The sequence below is a fragment of the Fukomys damarensis genome, unplaced genomic scaffold, assembly GCF_012274545.1.
Source record: "Fukomys damarensis isolate Sample0158 unplaced genomic scaffold, DMR_v1.0_HiC HiC_scaffold_37, whole genome shotgun sequence".
NCBI lineage: Eukaryota > Metazoa > Chordata > Mammalia > Rodentia > Bathyergidae > Fukomys > Fukomys damarensis.
The window spans coordinates 18,355,650-18,377,760 of record NW_022900949.1 but is presented as its reverse complement, the minus strand read 5'-3'; the positions used below and the strand labels follow the sequence as shown (position 1 = coordinate 18,377,760).

The 22,111-nt window shown below is 47.2% G+C and overlaps 1 protein-coding gene across 2 annotated transcripts in view; it reads left to right on the top strand.

Moving 5' to 3' along the window:
- The first annotated feature begins 6 nt into the window (after positions 1-6).
- The window catches only part of Gad2 (glutamate decarboxylase 2), a 65,522-nt gene continuing 43,417 nt past the window's right edge, over positions 7-22,111 (top strand). Inside the window, exons 1-6 of one of the 2 annotated variants that reach the window (XM_010614691.2) lie at positions 7-20; positions 729-962; positions 5,409-5,499; positions 6,033-6,145; positions 10,271-10,386; positions 19,585-19,664. In XM_010614691.2, coding sequence (XP_010612993.1) covers positions 785-962; positions 5,409-5,499; positions 6,033-6,145; positions 10,271-10,386; positions 19,585-19,664 — 578 coding nt within the window. In that variant the 5' untranslated portion in view covers positions 7-20; positions 729-784. Of the gene's footprint in view, positions 21-427; positions 499-728; positions 963-5,408; positions 5,500-6,032; positions 6,146-10,270; positions 10,387-19,584; positions 19,665-22,111 lie in introns of those variants that run through there. The other variant, XM_033759444.1, reaches the window with a different exon arrangement.

Here is a 22,111-nt window from a genome sequence, read left to right as displayed (position 1 = left end):
CGCCTGCCTGCGCGCAACAGGTAAGGGCCGGCCCACCCGAGACCGGGCCACCGAGACCGGCCCGCCGCCTGGGGTCCCCGGGTCCTGGGAAGTCCGGATTGCTCGGGTGTCCCGGGCCTCGTACGCGAGCGCGAGACTAACTTGCTGCCGCAAATTAGTAGAAGGGCCTGCTCGCGTGAGTTCTGCGCTCTGAATTTCACCCTCGCGGCCCTCACCGCCTCGCAAACTCGCGTGTGTGCACACACACACACACACGCACAGATGCGCACACTGATTGTGCAAGCAGCCCATCTGCAAAAAGCCAGAAACGCTGTATTTCCACAGTCCGGTGGTTTTTGGGTTTTTTGTTTTTTTTTTTTTTTTTTGGACCTGTTTGCCCTCGGGCAAATGTTTCTGGAACATCTCCGATGGAAAGTATCTCCTTAAATGTGCAGGGTCCTTACCGAGAGAAATGTGGAGAACAAACTCCTGTGAGATCGATCTCTGCAGGGGAAAGAGGTGACAAAGCAAACAGTATTTTACAAATTGAAATGCTAGAATTCACGTAGTGGAATAGTGTAGCTTCTCCGTTCACTGCCCTGTCTTTGAAAAATGCTTCCCCTCTTTAGAAAATACTCTGCATTTCCGAAAGTTGACTTTTAGTGTAAAATCTCTCGAGATTGCCAGATGCAGACCTGAAGCTGTCCACGGTGAAATTTAAAATGTGTCGTTTCTGTCCCACCCTTTAGACCTGCTGCCCGCCTGTGATGGAGAAAGGCCCACTTTGGCATTTTTGCAAGACGTCATGGACATTCTCCTTCGGTATGTGGTGAAGAGTTTCGACAGATCAACCAAAGTCATTGATTTTCATTATCCCAATGAGCTTCTTCAAGAGTATAATTGGGAATTGGCAGATCAACCGCAAAATCTGGAGGAAATTTTGACTCATTGCCAAACAACTCTAAAATATGCTATTAAAACAGGTACTGTCCAATCAAAAATAATAAAGCTTTTTTTTCTTGTATGATTTTTTTTCTATAAGAATGTTTTCTATTTTGTGACTACTGGCATATTCAGAATTAGAAAGTTATTTTCATCATTTAAAATGGTCATTAACAGAACGATTGAAATTAAAAGCACTATCTCTTATTTATGATTAATGAACCCGAAGTTGATAATACCAGGAGCATTATCTTAGTAGAAATAATCAGGCTGTATTTGGTCACGGAGGTTATCCATTGGTGTAGAAGCAACCATTTGTCAGCAGAGGCCAGTAGAAGGGACCCAAAATGGAGAAAGAAAGGGGATATGGAAATGAAAGCTCAAAAGGCAAGATACAGACAAAAGCCAGAATTCTGATGTTGTGCTAATAATTTCCTTGGCATAGAACGGATCAGAAACTGGACTGAATATCCTGTGTAATCCTGAGCTAGAGGTACAGTGTGGCATTGTCTCAAATGGCCAAGACTTCTGACCTGAATGCTGGGTCCTCTCTCTCCCTCTCTCTCTCTCACACACACACACACACACACACACACACTCTCTCTCTCTCTCACACCCACACGCCACAATATAGACTACGTTAGCAATCTAACCATGTTACATAATGATGTGTGTCCTTTAGAGCTATTGTGTGTGCAAGATAAAGAAGGGGGGGCAAATCCGATATTCTTGGGGGCACATTTTTTAAAACCTATTTCGTGGTCTATTGGTTTTTCACAATATTCTGAGTCTGCTCATTTTATACTGCCAGAATAACATTTATTTGGGCGCTTTCCAAGCTTTCTATTTATCTACACAAAGTCAACCATTTATCTACCCAGATCCTGATTACCCTGCTCTTTTCTACATTGTCTCTAATCATTCTGACACTTCGTGGCCCAGCACATCATTAAAGCAATAAAAATGAATATGAATTAATTTCTGAGGAAGAGGGAAGATCTTGTAGATTTGAATTGATCTGTAGCTTTTAAAAGATTTGCTAGCAAATAGAAATGTGAAATCTCATGTGAACATTCATTCTCATGGGAAACATCATATTTTTAATGGCAGTTTTTACTGGTGAATTGTCAGTACGTATTAGTTGGATCCACAACAAATATTTAAGAATTTTACTGTGAGATTTTAGCTTTTTCTTTCTCTTTCACATTGTTTGTATTGACAGTGAAGAAAGGTGTGCAGAGAATAAGATCTGGGAAACTGATTTATCATATTAGTATCCTCTTTGAAAGACTATCGACTGAGAGCCAGGTACACAGGAAAAAAATTAACTTGTTGATTCTGTGGAGTATGATTTTTAAGATTTATGAGAGCTCATCCTCCACGAATGTTCCTGTAGAGTCCATGTGACTGTGTACCTGGCAGTAAAAGATGCTGCTCTCCCTCCACCACCAGGTTTGTAGGTGCAAACCTGAGCGATGCTTTTCATTCATTTTTCTTGAGCTCATTCTTATCTAATACCTCAACATGTCAATTACAAATCAAAAAGAATTACCAAACCAAAAAGAATCCATAGAAGTATTTTGCACCTTCATCCTGGAAAGCTGGCGGTGTTGAGAATGCAGTTGAAAAGATTCCTATGGTGGGAATTGCAAGTCAATGAAAGTAATGTTCTGTCTGTGGATGTTCTGTTTACCACTGGGTGAAGAGGGCCATGTCCTTACTTAGATTTTGCCATAATGCTTGTTAAACTTAGTCAAGTGTTGGCCTAATGCTTTTTATTTAAAGTTCAACTAAAAGTAGGATTTCTAAGCAAAGCATGTCAATATTTTCAATATCTCAATATTGTTTATGACGTGTTTAGTCACTAGCCTTCTCTCTCCAAATAACATTTCAGAAAGTTAACAGCAGGTGCCTTTTCTCTTCAGCTGGCAAGTTTATAGATTTTTATGCTGTCGTATTTGTCAACTAGTACTGTCTGTTGGAGTAACCATCCCTGCTACCACCCTACATCTTTATGATCCCTGGGAGGTTCTTTTATGAAACCCTTCCTATCACCTGCTCTCCAGAGAGTCCTTAACCTGATTTCCACTTGGACGCTACACTCAGAAGTGAGGGGGATTACTGAATAGGAGCTTCCTGATGTACTAGAATTACTTTGTAAAGAAATTCTGGACCAGGAAACTTCAGGGAAAGGCAAGCATGTGAGGGCCAACTGGGCTACCTGATGGTTGCTGTGGCTGGCGATGGGGTGGGTATTAATGTGATCTTAAATCTTTAATCGACAAAGGGAGTTGCAGCCCTGATGGCTACAACTGTTCCTGCGTAGAGATGTCAGTGTGTAAAGAGTAGTCCAGTTACCAGGGCTTCCGGCCCCTCCTTAGCTGAGTGTGAGCATGGAGTCAGAGTCGCAGAGGCTGGCTGTTCCCTCCGGTGGGGTCTGTGGCAGCCTCCACACACCCTTCTGCCTCATTTGCTGGTCTGTAGGGAGTGTTCCAGGGCCCAGACCAGCCCTGATCTCCGGTCTCCAAGTGCTGTCTCTCTGGCTGCCTGGCCACGCGTGGCCAGCCTTCTCCCTTGCCCTGTCGGGGGCTCAGCTCCAGCTGCACCCGCCTTTCCTACAGCCCTGCCTGCGTCTGCGTTTGCCTTTTGCCGACAGCAGTGGGAGGCAGCCTGTGGAGGCCGCTGGAGCAATGTAGCTAGGGGAATGTTTCTGCAAACCCAAAGGGGGCGCTGTTCTGACCTGCCACACTCCCCCTCCATAGTTCCACGCCATTATCGGTGAATAAAAGCTTTGAGGCAGGAGAGATTGAGGTGAAATCGCAAACCTAGGTCAAATCTGTTTGGGTGTGGGGGCAGCAGTTAGCTGCAGACTTGTTTTCACTGTTTACCCAGAGTGCTGATGCCCTGGGGCACAGCACACAGCTTGGAAGTACCGGAGGTTTTCATGCCAGCATTTGCTACAGTCCTTATTGTGTGGTTTTAAGCATCTAGAATATGCGTGAGTGTGTATGTGGGTGGGTTAATGGATAGATTTGCTAATCCTTGTTAATTTCCTCACTTTAAAAAATGGCCTAGGGACAGAAATGAGGGGCACCAGGAGGGGGGAGTTGGCTGTGATTTCAGGGGTGAGCGCTGATGAAATGAGGGACCCATGGGGCAGGAGGAATGGGCGGGCGCTGTCCAGAGGGCACACGGGACTGTTGGCTTTTCCTGAATGGGTAACCAGATAGGGCCGGAAAATGCGGAAGAGATAGGCGGCCAGGGTGTGAGGCCGAAAAGGAGGTGAGGAGACCGTGGGGCAGGGTGGGCAAGATGCAGGCAGACCCTGGCCTCTCAAACGTGCCTCCGCCCAGCCCCTGCTTTCCCATTGCCCACTCCCAGCCACCAGCACGGGCTGATAAGAGCTCTCCAGCCTAGAAGATAAGCTGCGGTGACTTTTGTCCCTGCTTATCCCATGGCCTTCCTTTATCTTGTTCTGCCCTGCTGGTGAGGAGAATGCCGCAGCCCCAGCTCCACACAGAGACCAGTGAGTGGCAGGTACCTTTTATCAGATGCCATTTCCATAATTGTCCATCTTCCAAAAATGTTGTTGCTAAGCAAAGCATAGATTTATTGATAGGCTTCTATCAAGACAGGACAAGGGGACATAATTCCAATGAGACACTCATAATCACGTTTTACACAGCAGCCCCAGGAGTGTGTGAATATCAGCCCATTTCGAGAATTTTAGGAAATCCAGGAGTTAGTAAGATAAGGCTTTCTGGTGGCCCGATCAGACCATTGAATATATTGTCATGTATCTTATTGACAAGACAATAACATTGACAGTGATGAGTTTTACTTTAAATCTCAAATGTGAGGAAGCTCTTTGTTTGTAATCAAATATTCAGAGAGGGACAGATAAGAATTAGCTTTGTGCTGTCCTTAGGCACTCATCGCCTTTTTGAATCCAGGGAAAATCACTCAGCAGAGTGTCCTATTGTCTCATTTTTCCCCTGTCTTTTGTAATCATAAGCCATTTGTCACTGATATTATTATGAATGTTGGTATGCCTGGCAGATGTCACGGATTCCCAGAACAACTCCACAAAGACGGACTTTTAACGGCACGAATGCAAATGAGTGACTTGTCTGAATTGTTTTGGGTTACAGTAGCATTTTAGTTTGCAGATATATTGAAAGCGTGGTAGGATATGATCTACTGTCCTGATCGCAGGCCAAATTGGTTATTTTTATACAACATATTTAAAAGGAGATTTTTAGGTGTGTTTTTTTTTAAAAAAATACTGAAACCCAAAATAGTGTCCGTGATTAAGAGGCAGCGCTCTCTGTGCATGTGGATGTGTTCTTAATGTGTGCTTGGTTTTGACTCTACATTTCCTATCCCTGAATGATTTTTCAAGGTTCTGTGGCTAGAAAAATCATATGTGTGAGAAGCACACATTTTTCATTGCTGTAATCCTGCTTCTGGTGTTCCATTCCGTTCAGGGCATCCTAGATATTTCAACCAGCTCTCCACTGGATTGGATATGGTTGGGTTGGCAGCAGACTGGTTGACATCTACAGCAAACACCAACATGTAAGTAGCTAACTACATCTTTGGATAATCCAGGATAGTTATTAGTAAGATAGCATCGTGTTCACCTCCTATGTGAAAATCTATTTTCATTAAGTAGCTCCCAAAATATTGATACCAACCTCAAAGTTTCATGAGTGTTTACTCTTGTTTAATAGAAAATAGACCTGATATATTTTTGATGACGTTAAGCTATACAAAACTTTTTAAATGCAAAAGAGTCTCTTTTGGCATTTTAGTTTTGTAATGATGTATAAACTGAAGGAGAAATAGAACCAGATATTGCCGTTTACATAGGATTGCCCTGGAGTGCTCTTTGGTGAATATGATAAACCACTGAGCTAATAACTAAAGTTCTTAGCTGTGGGAAACAAGTAATTGTTCTGGAGAATCTTTTAGGGATATCTCTGTTTACAGTCGTTGTCATAACATCTGTGAGCATAAGTTTCGAGAAAGGAAATCATTCTACAAGTGCTGTGATGACAAATCATTTCTCTGAGTCTCACACATAAGCTCTGGCCATTTCTTCACTTCAGGTTCACCTACGAGATTGCACCAGTGTTTGTGCTTCTGGAATATGTCACACTGAAGAAGATGAGAGAAATCGTCGGCTGGCCAGGAGGCTCTGGCGACGGGATCTTTTCTCCTGGTACAATGATACTTCAGCTTTTCTCTGTGTTTTTATGCGTATGATACGCCTAGTTAAGAACCCAAGAAAATTAAGTACCTAGTCCATATTGCAGATTAGTTCATACAGGCTGCGTATTGATCAAAGGATGCACGTAGCTAAGGGTAGGTGACCACCACTGTGTCCCCACTCTAGCCTTGGGTCCTAGAAGAGCACAGACAAATGGTATTTACTGACGGCTTCTGTGATCCTGCACACAAGGGAATAAAGGTTCCTAATAAGGGATTCACTCTGATATTCTCCCCAGAATTAGTAAAAGGAAAGGCATAGCCTCGTTTAATAAAACATCCGCTGTGTAAGCTTATGTTGCAAGCCAGACCTACCCCACAGGAACGCACGCATCACTCTGGTCTATGAAGTAACAAAGCTGCTTTACACTGGCTTCAGCCAGGGCAGAGAGCACCTGGGAGATAATTTCCTAGAGCTAAAAAGGGAATAATGATTCCTTCAAGAGATTCTTATTCCTTCCTTCTTTATTATTTCATTTTATCTTTTCCATCTTGCCTTTTACTAGCAGCCATTCCATTCTAAGCTCCATTATTTACACCTCTCCGAGCCCAGAGAATCAAGCTGCAACAAGAAGCTGTGCCCTTGGTTCATGGCTGTGACCTCGGCTTGGTGCAGAGGAGGAATGGGGGTCTGGCAAGCAGTGGGGAGAGAGTCACTGACCCGGAAGGTGCCGAGTGCAGACCGCCACCTAATCAGCCACAGGAAAGGGGGTCGTCAGCGTGCCGAGAGCCCGCTGGACAGGCCAGAGCCACACCTGCCACTGTGCTAGTAAATCTACAAAGCCAAGGGGACGGGGAGAGAGGAGGAGAAGGAAAATGAAAGGAGGAATGAGCAAGGAGCATTTGCTTCAAATCCAGGTGTACATTAAGCATGCTTGCCTGCAAGCTCTGATCTGCGATTTTCTTCTCTGATTTTTAAAATGCATAGCACATTTTTTTCAGGTACTAAAGGAAAAGGTGTTAAACAGAAAGGAAAATTAGCTTTTTTTTTTTTCAAAAGTCATTGAATACCAGCTCTGATGAATTTTAAGCTGGCTTCTATTTTATAAGGAATTTAGTACCTAGTTTTCCTTTGGACTGTTTTTAGCTTAACACCTGCCACTGTGCTAGTAAATCTACAAAGCCAAGGGGACGGGGAGAGAGGAGGAGAAGGAAAATGAAAGGAGGAATGAGCAAGGAGCATTTGCTTCAAATCCAGGTGTACATTAAGCATGCTTGCCTGCAAGCTCTGATCTGCGATTTTCTTCTCTGATTTTTAAAATGCATAGCACATTTTTTTCAGGTACTAAAGGAAAAGGTGTTAAACAGAAAGGAAAATTAGCTTTTTTTTTTTTCAAAAGTCATTGAATACCAGCTCTGATGAATTTTAAGCTGGCTTCTATTTTATAAGGAATTTAGTACCTAGTTTTCCTTTGGACTGTTTTTAGCTTTGCCATCACTACTTGATGGATGCTTTGAAGGACTGTTTGTGAGGAACGAGGTAAGGCTGGGGCTTCAACATCGCTTCCACCTTTCCCACCAGCCCTCTACGGCTGGTTGTGAGAACGAGCTGCCCCTGAGATGCTCCACCCTCATCCAGCCTCTAGTTTAATAGTTCCCACAAGCAAGAGAGAACAGTCGTCCCTTTTGACTCTAAAATTCTGATGAATGACTAGGGCCCAAACCCTGCACCAGAGGAAGCATCCCCTCTGGCAGCTCGAGGCCTCCCCTCTACCCTCACTGATGCTCAGGGAAGGACTTGCTTCTGAAAATCCACGAGCTCTCCCTGCGAGATGGAGGCTGCAGGCTCCGTGCTCCAGGGGGATGCAGATGTTCCAGAATCAGACAGGGCACAGAGAAGCCCCCACCCACCGCCGCCTCTGTGCTTCCGCTTCCTTTACGGCATGCAGAAGAGGAATGGCTCCTGACGTAGTCATTTGCTGAAGGAGGCTTTGCTGGGCATCACCTCCCTGTGAGACACGAGTCTCATTCCCTGAGACTCAACGCGGGGCCTTAGGTCTGTGACTTGAACACAGCTCAGTGCAGTTTGCCTCACACCCGCGTCTGTAACATACATCCAGAGGCTTCGTGCCTCAGGCAGAGGCCTTTAGGATGCCTAGAATGCACACGTCTCTGTGATGTCACCTACACGGGGTGGGGGAGCCAGAGCACTGCTCACTGCTCAAAGGGATTGTGAAGGTCAAGAGACAAGAGGGAAGGAGAGAGCCGTGCACAGCCACGATCGTGTACTGGCTAAGAAGTCAGAGCGCGCAGGGCTCACCCTCGGCCCTCATGCTGGGGAGCACAGCGCATGGCACTTTGTCTGGGGCTCAGAGCCCTGTCTTCCTTCTCAGGGCTGCACAGCCTTCCTCTGGCAGCTGGCTGGGAGCGGGAGGCTAGGAGCTCCTCGGAAAGCTGCAGTAGCAGGAGCACTCTTCCGTGTGTCTTCCCCTTGCTCTTCTCTTTCCTTCCTCCCCGGCCTCTTCAAGGATGGGAAGAGCTGCAGCTCTGAAGGGGGCTGTTTTGCTGACCCCTCCAACACTTGGCAATGTCTGCAGACCTTGGGTGTCACGCTGGGAAGGGGAGGCTGCTTGCAACTAGTAGATAGAGGCCAGGGGTGAATAGCAGTCAGCCCTATGAACCCACCCCACGAGAACGACACAGCCCAAAATGTCAGTGAGTGCCAAGATTCAGGAGCCATGAGCTGGAGAGTAAGTTTCTTAAACTCTGACCCTTTGCCTGGCATCCTATTGCCACCTCGCAGGGAGGTCTGTGCTCAGAAAAGCTGGACCTGCTTCTGCTTGCGCTGTATCTGAGGCCCACAGGGTAGGCTGCCTCACTCTGTCCGTGAGGAAGCTGGGGTCTGGGAGAACTGCTCTGTGCTGGGTGGGCTGCCTGGGTCGGAGCCCGAGGTGCCTGAGGCAAAGGTCCGAAGCCCATGTGGGCCTTCAGCTTGGCCCAGAGCCCTCCTGCTCCCCGACAACCAGGAGAAAAGGCAACTCAGGACCCCACATCAGGGCTGTGTCTCAGCACCTTCACTCTGGTGCATGGTCCCACAGCCTCCACGCCAGTGTCCTCATCTGCCTTAATACTGTCTCCTTCCGGGACAGCAGGCCTCCTGAGCCTCCCCACAGACGCAGGGAAGGCTCGCTTTTCATCACCAGTCAAGTGAAACCCGACTGATAAGACATGCACCCTTCCATCCCCAGCACTGCAAAACACAAAACGAAACCCCAAACCCACCGACTTTATCTTATGAAATCCCAGGCACTCCCAAGACAACACAGGAAAAGCAATTACACGTGGACGGAAATTTTTTCTTAGTTGAGTGTTTTCCTGTCATTATGAAGTTTGTGTTAACTAATACAATTCTGTTTCATTGGTGTCTTTAGGAGAAAATAATTATTTTGAGTTATGAACAGATGTTTTGAGAATATGATGCAATGAACTAGGATTTTTATCTTTTATTTTATAAAAGTTATTAACAGCCCAGATTATTAACAGCAACTTATTCACCCCAATCTAAGCACAAGACAGTACAGGAACTGAAATGAGGAGAAATAACCAATCGCCCTCAGGACAGAGCTAGAGCTTTACAAGTCTTATGCAGAATGACCACGCTCACAAACTAGGAAGGAAAGGCAAATGTGGGGTTGTCTGTTTCTGAGGTAACAGGACTTGAACTCAGGGCCTTTGCACTGAGCCCCTGAGGTCTGAGGGTGGAGCAAAGGAGAATCTTCCTGGCTGGACTCGAACTTGTGATCCTCAGCCTCAGCTTCCCAGAGCGCTGGGCTTACAGGAGTGCGCCCGCCACAACTGACAAAAACTTTTGCTTGAAAGCACCCGGGGAAAGGCAGAATGGCCCTTTGCTGGGTGTCTGGGCAGAGCTGGAGGTGGTGTCCATCCTGCCGTCAGTGCCTCCTGACTGTTTCAGGTAGCCCCTCTGAGCCCGAGGGTTCCTCCACCAGGCCCATGGGATTTTCTCCAGAGCCCAGAAGGTCTGGGAATCAGTGGGGGCGAGCGGGGCTGGTGGGTGTGTGTGTGTGTGTGTGTGTGTGTGTGTAAGGCCAGGAAGTAACTTGTGCTGCTGTGCCTCCAGGGGGCGCCATATCCAACATGTACGCCATGCTGATTGCGCGCTACAAGATGTTCCCCGAGGTCAAGGAGAAGGGCATGGCGGCTGTGCCCAGGCTCATCGCCTTCACTTCGGAGCACGTATGTGTTTCCCTGCTTTCTGGGGTGAGGGCGCATGTGGTAAAGCCTCAGAGGCTGGAGGTGCTCTGTCCTCAGATGCTCTTTTTCCGGAAGGCTCTCCTTGGGTGGAACAGCTGAGTGGTCCTGCAGGTCGTCCTTGACCTGGGCATCTGGAGACACAGCAGGATGGCTTCACCTCTGGTCCCCCTTTGTGTGTTACGAGTGGGGAGGAAGCACAACTGCAAGTGGCTGTCCGCGCCTTGGGCCCACCAGTGCATGCTCTGAAAAGCCAGTTCCCTCATGGTAGAGCCTTATGACTAGAGGTTCAGTGAGATGGTCAGGTAAGTCTTCCACCATCACTGTGCCTGGAGCCGTTTAACCTGAGAACTTCGACTGTGGGCCCAGATTTGTCTCTGGATCACGGATTCCTGACGCTCCCCAGGATGCTGGCCAGGCAGAGGACAAGAGCTCTGGTCTTCCTTGTTGAGCACTGAGACATAGAACTGGATATTTTTTCCTTGGTTTTCAGAGAGCTTGTGCCATTCCTCCCAGTCCTATCCAGACATCTAAAGAAGTAGCCCAGCCTGTTCACCTAACTACACAGTTTTGCTGGCTTTCGCCCTTTGCCAGAGCAAAGCCACAAGCGAGCCACAAACCATCCTGCAACACCGTGGTCCCACTCCCTCCTGCCATACACACACCCACGCAACCAGAGCTCTTGTTCTCTAAAAATTAAAGAATGAATTCTTGGGACAATGGAGGTGAAGAGTAGGAAGATACTTATTAATAGGAAAGCTCGTGAGGGGGCAGCAGGGGACCAGAGTGGGTAGGCGGGAACCCCACTCTATAGTTTCATAGGGTGAAACCCACATGGGTACAACGTGGGCCACAGCCATGAATATTCAATAGAGGTACAAGTTTGGTCACTTAGGTAATTGTGGTTCAGGTGGAAAACAAGTGACGTAACAAGAGTGGACAGAAAGAACAAGGATTCTCCTAGGAAGTGGGGGGTCCAGAGGTCTCTGGTCACCACCAGGGTGGCTGACGTCTATCTAGACTTCATCAGTCCCAGTGTTTGTTCTCAGAGGGAAGTATCCAGTTCTGGTCATCTTGTCTTTATCCTGAAGCCTAGTTTTCTGCCAATGTGTCTCTGGTCACTGCTGTGGTGAGTTTCACCTTTGTCCTGACCTTCTAGAGGACCTAGCCCGATCTGACCGCCTACAATATTTCTGCTTGACTCAGCTGTCCAGTAGTTTGAAACAGCATAGCTTCATTACCTTACACACATGGAGTCCAGGCATCTCTAATGGAATATGCTCTATATGCTCATCCTGGAGCCTCTCAGAGGATCCATTTCCTCCCCTTCAGCTTCAAGAACCTGCCTACATTTCTTAGCTAGTGGCACCTTCCTCCACTTCCCAGCCTAGCCACAGAGCACCTCCAATCTCACAATCAACCCCTGCCACATTTTCCTCCCCTGCATGATTGCACTGGGTATTCTTGAGTAATTCAGGATTATCTCCCATCTCAGTATCTTTAAAATAATCACATCTGTCACGTAACGTAACATATTCATGGCTTTCAGGGATGAGCATATGGCGTCTCTAGCAGTGGGGGAGTCCGTCATTCTGCCTACGATACCTAGTACCACAACTTCCTTTTCTTAGCTTCTTCAAGGGAGGAAATTCATGATATGATTTTTCATCTTGATTACTGTTCCCTTCAAGTGTACCTGGACCCCTCAAATAGTTAAGTGTCACTGTATTTTCAGCCTCAAAAGGTTCAGATGATCTTATGTGGGGCATCTTTTTCTTTTGGCTTCTCAGCTATTTCAAGTTAAAATGAGTTGGCCCAGCAGCAAGCTGTCCCGTGCTCTCTGTGAGTCATCACCGGTTTCTGCTCCAGCTTTCCAGCTCAAGCTTGATGTACACTGATTCGGTGAATGCCAGGCCATGTGATCTGAGAATGATTTTCCTAGACCTTTATTTCCTGATATTGTAAACATGGAGTCCACTTCATTTTTAAGAGAAAGAAAGGCAGTTTGGTTATACAACCATGTGACCCTCCATCCTCCTTCCTCTGTCACCACACACATAGCTATGAATCTGCCCTAAAGCACCACTTGGTTCTAACTATGGGCTTATTTTTCTTTTTTAGTGGTGATACTAAGGAACAAACTCAGGTCCTTGTGCATGCCAAGCACTTGCTCTACCGCTGAGCTACACTTCCAGTCCCCTAGGCTTATGATTTTTGACAAATGTGTATTAAGTTACATTTGATTACTATTTGATAGTCTGCAAAACATTTCCAATATGTATAAACAAATTTGACTTTCACAACCTTGTAAGACAGGTAAAACAGATTGTTGTCAGCAATGTGAAAATGACGTTGCTGAAATTAGCTAAGGAGGAAAAGCCAGGATCATTTTCCTGACTTCTAGAACATTGGGGTCCCTGCTCGGGCCACTGCTGTAGAAACCAAATTAAAAGATTCTACATCAAAGTTTTGTATGCAAGGACTCACTGACTGGCTGAACATGTTATATCTTCCCTAATCAAATTTCTACAATGAGGATTTTTTTCTTAAGGTGAAGATGATACTAAATTATACTTCCTCTTCCAGCCCAAGGGCTGGGCTGCAGAAGTCTTTAACATACCTGTGTCTCCTTGGACACTTAGCTCAAACACTCTGTCCAGTGTAGAAGTAAGTCCTGCCCTTGAAGCTCAAGGTCAAAGTCCTATCACCCCATCTGTACTCCTCCGGGCTCTGGACCTCTGCCCATTATGTTCAGTTTATCATCTAGCTTAGGCCCTTCTGGCTTCAGACCAAGGGGATGTGATGGATATGTCTCCTTTAAGGTCTTTGTTTTTATTTTACAACCACTTCCTCTCCAGAAATAGCTTTCCACGGGTGGAAGATCAGAGATTACCAAGTCGCTTCTCAGTGCCATTTTTCTGGGGTTAGCCACATCAGGGTTTGTGTGGCAGTTTCTTTTCTACAGAAAGCTAGGGTGGTGGAGTGGCCGCTCTATTGGCCCGGTGAGGGGAGGGAACGCAGTGGCTGAGGCAAGCCAGGGGCGATGTCTTTCTTCCTGTTCTTCAAGATGTTTCCTAAATCCATGACTTTTGGAGAAAGCCAGAGAAGAAAACTTGCCTCCATGCCTGAGCTTAGGAAGCTTTATGTAAATCTTAGGTGCCTTTGAAAAATGATCACCTCTCTTTATGGGATGAAGAAACCAAGCCCCAGAGATGGGGGGTACTTTGCCCAGGTTTTACAGCCAGTCATTGGCAGAGCCAGATTTAGAGCCTCGGTTTCCCAAGCACCTAACACTGTTTCCACTACAGGGTTGGAAGATACAGCAGCCCCTGCCCAAGATCTCTTGTAGCATCCTGTCTCCAATCTCACTTTCCGCATGTTGGTTATTCTAGTGCTAAAATAATTTCCTGACCTACCGAAGCTGCTCAAGTTACTCTTATATTCTGAGTTTATACCTTGGTATGTTCAGAACTATGGAAATGATATTGGGAAATGCTGTCATCTGTGGTACCCAGCCAGAAATGTCACACATCAGGAAGGGGAGCATCATCTTTTGTTTTCTAGAGGACCCTCCACTGTTTCTGTTTCACCACAACAGGGTACCTACATCTTTTCTGACCACACAAACAAGGCTGGAGCTTTACATAGCTGATAAGGAAGGCAAGCTATTAAAATTTGTTTGTTTGTTCCAATAGGCTGTTTTCTTGTACATCTTGAATAAGACTAACTTAATATTGCTGTGAATTGCATTAGGAGTAAATAAATCACTGAGCAGAAACAAGAGGAAGCGTTTAATCCACAAGAGTTCCAAGACTACAGGTACTTTGCTCCAAAATACAGAATCACAGAGTCTTGGGACTGCAAGGAATCTTAATGTTCACTGGTCCCACGCTCTTCCTTGAGAGAAAAGCTTGGGAGAAATTAGCCTGATGAATAGGTTTACAGGGAGTCATGATCCTAGCTCAAGAATTTACATCTGTAGCTTTCCATCCTTTGCACACATAAGCTTAATTCCACATGCGCCTTAATTTCTCACGTGTCAAAGCTTTTCCAGAAATAGCTTCCATGAAACAGCCTGATATCATCTAGGAGTCATGTTTGCCGTGACCCTAACAGACAGAAGGCAAGTCACCATAACTCACACACCCCACTTTCCATGCACCAGCTCATGTCCTGTCCACCTCTCCTGGAAGCAGGGAGTGTGTCCTGTTGAGGCCTCCCACGATGCTGGCCCACTTTTACAGAGACTGCTTCAGAAAATGGTGTGCACATACAACTCTGAGTGGGTTTCAGCTTTAAAAGTAAATCCAGTAATGCTATTTTAGACTAGTTGATGATTAGACACAGAAACAGAGTCAGCCAGTCTCTCTGAGGCTCACAAAGCTGTCATTTCCCTCAGCTCTCAGGTTGGATGGGGCATGTAGGACAAGGGGAGCGCTGTTGGTGCTGCAGTCACTGTGGACGTGGGGCTCCGGGGCTTGGGAAGGCTCCCAGAGGCCGATCCCAGCTCGGGCCTAGACTGAGCTTCAAGTTCCAGTTGTTAGAAAGCTCTGCTGTAGAATCATCTCCACTTAACTCTTTTCCTTGGTCCTTCACAGGTGCGTGCGCGCACACACACACACACACACACACACACACACACACACGCCCATTCACTCCACACCCAAAGGAGCACTCGTAGCAATAGTTCAAGTCCATGGACTAGAAAGTAGAATATTTGATGGGAAATTATTAGGGTTAGGAGCTGTGATTCCCAAGCCGGGGTGTTTTTTTGCTTCCTCTATTTGAAGTCTGATTGCTTCTGTCTTCTCCCAAGCAGCGGGTCTGGGTGAAGGGGCCTGTAGCTAGTTCCTGCTTGGGAAGGGTCCCATCTTATGCTTTTGAGGGTGGGCGCCAGGAAGACTTCTGGACTTGCTTTTAGAGTGGCCCCTGGATTAGAGATATTAGGGTTCATTAATCCACCCTTCACTAAAACCACACTTAACAGTGGGATTTGTGTAATTCGAGCACTCAGGAAGCTGAGGCAGGAGAGTTGCCACAAGTTCAAGGCCAGCCTGGGCTATATAGTGAGTTCAAGGCCAGCCTGAACCACATAGTGAGATGTGGACAGTTCTCTGGATTTGTTCCCTGAACACATAGTCAAAAGTTCAACAAGTACTTGTCAGCTATGTACTGTAACAAAGTCTGCCCTCACGCAGCATCCTCTGTTGTAGTAGGGGCAGACAGTACACCAGTAAACACTTGCTGTAACATCTATGGTGAACGAGAGGAGGGAAGCAGTGGGCTGTTCTCCAGGGTGTTCCTGAGTGCTTCTCTGTGGAGGTGACACGTAAGCAGAGACCTGCATCAAATGAGAGAGGAACTGTGTAACTATCCGAGGTAAGGGTTTTCGAGGAAAACAAAGCACAAAGGCTTTGAACTAAAAACAAGTCCAGCAAAGCCAGTGGAGGAGGATGGCCAGAGCCCCTGTCAGAGTGAGCAGAGGTGTGGGAGGGGTCGCGGGGCCGCCGCCCTCCCCTTGGTACCCTCGCACTAGCTGGGCTGCCTCTAAAACCCTGTGGTCCACTGGGCACTTGGACCTGAGTTCAGTTAGGTATTCGGGTACAGTGACGACAGCCTGGGAGAGCTACTGCAGCTTTTCAGACTCTATCTGAATTCTAACAGAGGAAGAGGAACTGGCAAGCTGGGAGACTCTGCGGGTGCCCTGTCATCCAGCTTCCTCTCTCCGCACCCCACGGGAGGCAGAGTTGATCCGCTCCATCAGGAGAAGGGAGCTCGAGCCACAGCCTCCAGTCTTCCGGGCCGAATGGAGTGGCCGAGCGGGGTCCCCTCAGACCGTGGGTGATGTCTTCCACTCAACCTGGATGGAGTTGCTCAGTTTTTAAATGTGGTATTCTATAATTATAAGATCCCATGGGTATGTAAACGTGTATGAAATATAAGCTGAAATGTGAATCCAGTGTTTAGGTTACCTGTATATTTTAAAAGAAATAGGCAATTACTTTGTCCATCAAAGTTGAAATCTTCACTTAGTGTGAAATAAAGGTAACGTGAACTCTAACATCCATTGTCCTTAAATGGGACCATGGTGCAGCCCCAGATAAGCACTGGACTCTATCAAGGGTCTGTTGCTGTTTCCCTGGTCAGGGGAGCAGGCAGAGGATTGCTACTGAGCACTTTTGCAGCCATTCTGTTGATGGACAACAGATTATTTTAGGAGCCTTCGTCGTTTAGAAACATTTGAATCTGTGAAGCCTCTGATTTATGCATAATGTTGCCTTTTGAAGCCACCGGGGCAGTCTCCCTGCCCAGGCCGGCGCTGGCACAGCCTTTCCCACAAAAGGCCGCCTGCACTGCGAGCATCCCAGTGCCTTGCTGGGGGCGGAGCCCTCGGAGCTCTCGCCAGACCCCTGCTCTCCGTCCAGCGGGGTGCTCCTCCCCTGCTCCGTGAACATGGTGCCAGATTCAAACCGAGTCTTCATGCACTGCCTGCCAGCACAGAGACCTGGCGCGTAGGCTGGCAGTAGGATGCCATCCCTTGGGTGCCTTCCTCTCCTCCCACGGGTCCTTTGCTGATTGTTGTTTCTGTTTTGCTACATCTCTGCTCCTGGTCCTGAGGCCACAAACAGACTTGGCTTTCAGCCCCTGGTTTTCTTTTTATGCTCCATGTCCCCTTTGTTCCCTGTCTTTAAGTTTTCTGCTTGGGCTTGTGTTTTTATTAATCTGCTGCATTCAGTGTACTGATCAATTATTGCGGGCAATTGCTCCCTATTCTTTTTCTTTAGCGATCAGACAAAAAAGTCCTCTCACTGAGCAGGTGCAGAGACCTCTTACTCAGCCTGGTTTGCCGTTCTGCCATCGGTGCTAAGATCTCATTCCCAGAGGGACGCGCTCGCTGGGAGCCCCCCCGCCCTGCCCCCTGGAGTCCTGGCCCTGTGTTCCTCTCAACTCCTCCTTGGCACCCTGGCCTCGCTAAAGATGAGAAAGCAATAGCACTGGTTTGGGGTGGGAGGGCCATGCATCTCTTCAAATCCTGACCCAATTAAGCTTTTCCTCCTAGTTCCCAGTTATCCTGGCAACAATTACCCACTTTGTTATTCCTGCTGTAAAATGAGGCTAATGGCTCTTTCTCGTTATGTCTAGCTGCCCTGGGCTTTTAAAATCCCTCCCTTCAAAGTGTCTCCTTTACTGCTTGGTTTTATTTGCTGCTGCTATAAATGTGATTTCTTCTTGCTTATTAGACACACCCCTAAAATACATTAAGAGTTTCCTTTGCTGCATATTTGAGAATACAAATGAGTCAAAAGTGAGCCTTCAAAGAGCAGGTTCTCTCTTCAGACTATGACTTAAAAAGCCCACCAGCGGCCCTTTGCAAATGCAAATTGAGGCAGCAGCTTTCCTTTTGGACAGCTTAATGTTCTGTCGTTAACAGTAGGGCCATGGGCAGATGTGGAACGGCCGGGCTCAGGTTAGCCTTGCTCAGCTCTCCAAATGGCATGGTGATGACGGCCACTGAGAACAGAATCCTGCCCAGAGTCAGTAGCCAAAGCAGGAGGACCGGTGGTGACGTGGCAGTTGGTCTGTTCTCCAGACACAGACTGCCTGTCCTCCCCAGCCAGTGGCTGATGCCTCTTTCTGAGCCTAGGCTGGGTAGTCAGCCGAAAACAAATGTCCACTCCAAGAACTCCGGGGTGGAGAGCGCTGGGTCAGATCCCCCTGCTCCCTTACTTGCTGACAGTTTCCCCCAGCTTGGCAGAAACTGAATGTGCCCATCCCTGGCATCTGAAACTGACTCGGTTACCAGTTGTTCTAGGCTGTCAGACCCAGTTATGATCTCTGACAGTGCTTTCTCTTTCTTCAAAAAGCCAAAAGTTAGCCAAGTGCAGTAACTCATGCCTGTAACCCAACTAGCTGGGAGGCAGAGAGGGGAAGATCACAAGTTCAAGGCCAACCTGGGCAACTTATTGAGAATCTGCCTAAAAAACAGGCCTGGATGTAGCTCTGTGGTCAAGCACTCCTGGGTTTGATCTCTAGTGCAAAAAATGCACACACACACACACACACACACACACACACACACACACAGCCCAAATAACTAGCCCCATTCAAAAATGGTCAGAGGATTCAGATAAACAAAGAAAATGTAAAAATGAGCAACAGGCACATGAAAATGTGTGTTACCATCTCTCATCAGTCAGGAAGATTATGAAAAGAGGCAAAATTATAAACTAGGCATGTTGATACACATCTGTAGTCCTACCTGCTTGGGAGGCTGAGGCAGGAGAATCCCTTGAGCCTGGAGTTTGATGACAGCCTGGGAAAAACTAAAACAAGAAAGAGAGAAAAAGACAAAAGAGACAGGGAAGGGAGGGAGGAAATGATAAACGGTGAGGATGTACAGAAACTGGACCTTTTGTGCCCTGGTGGTGGAAGCTTAAAATGGTATAGAGGTTACAGAGAAGAATGTAGCAGTTCCTCAAAGAGTTAAGAACAGAATACCCACGGGCCAGCACTTCTCCTGGGTACCTGCCCAACAGAAAGCAGTCTTGGCGAAGTACTTGTACACCAGTGTTTTCTGGCAGCACTGTTCACAATGGCCCGATGGTCGGAACTGCCCAAGCGCTGTGGACAGATGTCTAAGCGAACTGTGGCCCACATGTACCCGGAGTATTAGCCTGCCTTCAAAAGGGAGGAAGTTCTGACACGTCCCTGCTGCCCGTGGGTGAACCCTGGCAGTGCTCTGCTAGGTGAAGCAAGACGATCACGAGAGAATGCTGCGTGCTGAGTGACAGAGCAGTCAGCTTCACGGAGGCCGGAGGCCGGGAGTGCCCTGGAGGCTGCCAGGAGCTGCGGGTGGGGTTTTCGTTTGAGGAGGGGAGTTTTAGCCTCACAGGTGAAAAGAGTTCTGGAGATGGATGAGGCTTAATGATTGCAAACAGTGTGAATCGGGTCAGGCCCGGGAGGGATTGTGCTTTAGGTGTTTGCAGTGGTGTTTACATTATGTGTTTTTAAGTTATGTGTCTTTCAACACAGTTATTTCTCAAAACATCAGTACGATATGCTGTTCTCGCAGCTCGGGCTTGGAGCTACAGACTAGAGATAGCGGGAGGAAAATGACGACAGCGGAGAGGATGGATCTTGTGTCTGTGTGACTCTAATCACAAGTATGTTTTTTGTTTACAGAGTCATTTTTCTCTCAAAAAGGGAGCTGCAGCCCTGGGGATCGGAACGGACAGCGTGATTCTGGTCAAGTGTGACGAGAGGTGAGCACAGCGCGGCCTTGTGCGTTCGCAGTTTGCACGTTCACGGGAGCTCACACGTCCGGCCGGTCGGCGAACGGGCACCGCGGCCTCCCTCGCAGCCCGGGCCTCCGCCGACCCTTTCCACCCCGCTCTCCGAGCAGGCGCGGGTGTCGTCGGGGCCCTGGAGCCTCTCACGGCTCTCCATTGAGTGGAGCCGTGGTGCGATCAGTGAGAACGTTCTCCACCGAGGTGAGCAGGGGGACTTCCGTCCCTCGCACTTCGCAGCAGCAGGCGGCGGGGCCCTGGTTATGAGATTTTATCCCCAGAGGCAGCGTGATGACTGCAAACGTAAGGGAGCGGTAAGAGAACGGACGGCTCAGTGAGCAGGGCAGGAGTAGAGGAGCAGGGCGGGTTCCTTGGCCTGTGGGGTTGACAGCTCTGAAAGCCCAGAGGCTGGGTCCCTAGATCCCTAACCTTGTGTACCTCTGAGTGTGGAGTTGAAGAGGACTGTCACTTTCTTTCTGTTTGCGCCTGTATATGTGTCCCGATTGTGTATGTGAGCAAGGGATACATATTTTACAGTCCGGGAAAAAGCCACACCACTCCTTTGGGGATAGGATGGCTGCACTTCGCGTTTGACCCTAACAGATCTGGACACAAAGTAACCTGAAAGCACTTTTATCCAGGTAGAGTGCGAATGAGGAATACCTTTCCCTGTAAGGAATACGCAGGGGGTGTCTCTGGTCATTCACTAGACCGGGTGAGGGGATCTAGCAGCAAGCTGAGCGTGATGTGACAGATGACTGGCGGAGAGGTGAGGCACTGGCAAAAGGAGCGCTCTTGTTTTTAATTACCAGGGTTCCTACTTCACTGAGGTTTGAGGAGAAACTGGCAAAAAAACCTTACTAGTTTTCTTTTTATCCTCTATTGTATTCATAGACTAAATTGCTCAAAAGAAACCTATTGCTAAAAAGAAAGCGGCAGAAAATCTAGAAGAACAGTTTCGGTGCCTTTACGCTTTCGAATCTCCACCCTAGACACGGGGAGGTCATGACGCAGACCCTGCACTCACCCTCCTTGCTCTTCCTTCACCTGGTGAGCAGGTGCTCGGGAGCTGGGTTCCAGTGGGCCGGAAGGTGACCAGGAAGAATGGGGTTTTTCTCTTTCTGTTCGTGACAATTGCAGGAAAATATAGGAAACAAGGAAGAAGAGCGGAAACAGGAAAGAAATAAAAGGGGCAGACCTGAGAGGGAACTGAGAGGCAAAGCAATGGGAGGACACGTACGGGGACACGTGGGTGAAAGCAGGAACCAAAGGAGAGCTCTCGCAGGAATAAGGGACAGTTTTCGTCATCCAAAAGCGCGCACTTGCTTGGAAACAGTCAAAAATAAGAGGAAAAAATACAGCTTCACCACCACAGGGTAACTAAACCTTGGAATCTCTTTTGCTAAACATAAAGGTTTGTTCGTTCCTTTTAATATTTTTGTTTTTTCTTTATACATTCATGATTTTATTTATTTTTCTTACTAGACAGGCTAGCATATTGTCCTCTGTTCTTACACACAAACATACTTGCCAGAAAGGTCAGAAAGCATCTTAGTGCTTCACAGAACTGCAGTTGGACTGTTTGGTTTCAAATCTCAGCTCCAGCACTTTTAGCAAATGCCTCTTTGTGCCTCAGTTTCTATATCTGAAAATAGTAAAAAAGTAAGGGCACCTCCTTCACAGGACTGTCGCAATGACAAATGTAAAATGCTGAAAATGATACCTAGCATAGGGTAAGTACAAAGTATTAGTATGTTGCGATACGTTTCTCTTTTCTGGCATTGCTGTTATAAAGAACCTTTCCACCCTTCGGCAGATACCCTTACGTGTGCATGACTGCTCCGGCTATAATTACTTCTTTATATCAGTAGGAACCTAAATTGTGTGGGCATTTTTGAAAAACAGGATGTCAGTTACCTTTTAAAAGCTTCTATCAGTTTATTCTCCAAGTGCTGTTGTATCCGAAAACATTGAGAACATAGTAAAGCTATGCTAGTATCTTTAATTCTTTAACACTACATTGATAGTTCGTATAATCAGTATGATATTAAGTTGAGATTCTGGACTTGATGGTTTAAGTGAAATTGAAGTGTCTGGGGTCAGGAGCCACGACGAGGTCTTGGACAAACGCAGTCACCATTCCAGTGACACTCAAAAACCACTGTTGGCAGCCATTTTGTTATTACCTCCTTGAGAAAATCAGATGTGCAGTCCAACAAAACCGCTTACAGTGATTTTACAGTCTTGTTTCCCCTAATGTGCTCTGTACAGTTCATCCAGACTTCACCAAACACAAACTTGGACCTGCCCTTGAAGGCTGTCATTTCTTGTACTCTTTCCGGCCTTGCACATTAGTTTGACAGTGGGTGAAGTGATGGAGCTTATGCTGTTCTCTGGTAGAAATTTCCGAATGAAGGGAAACT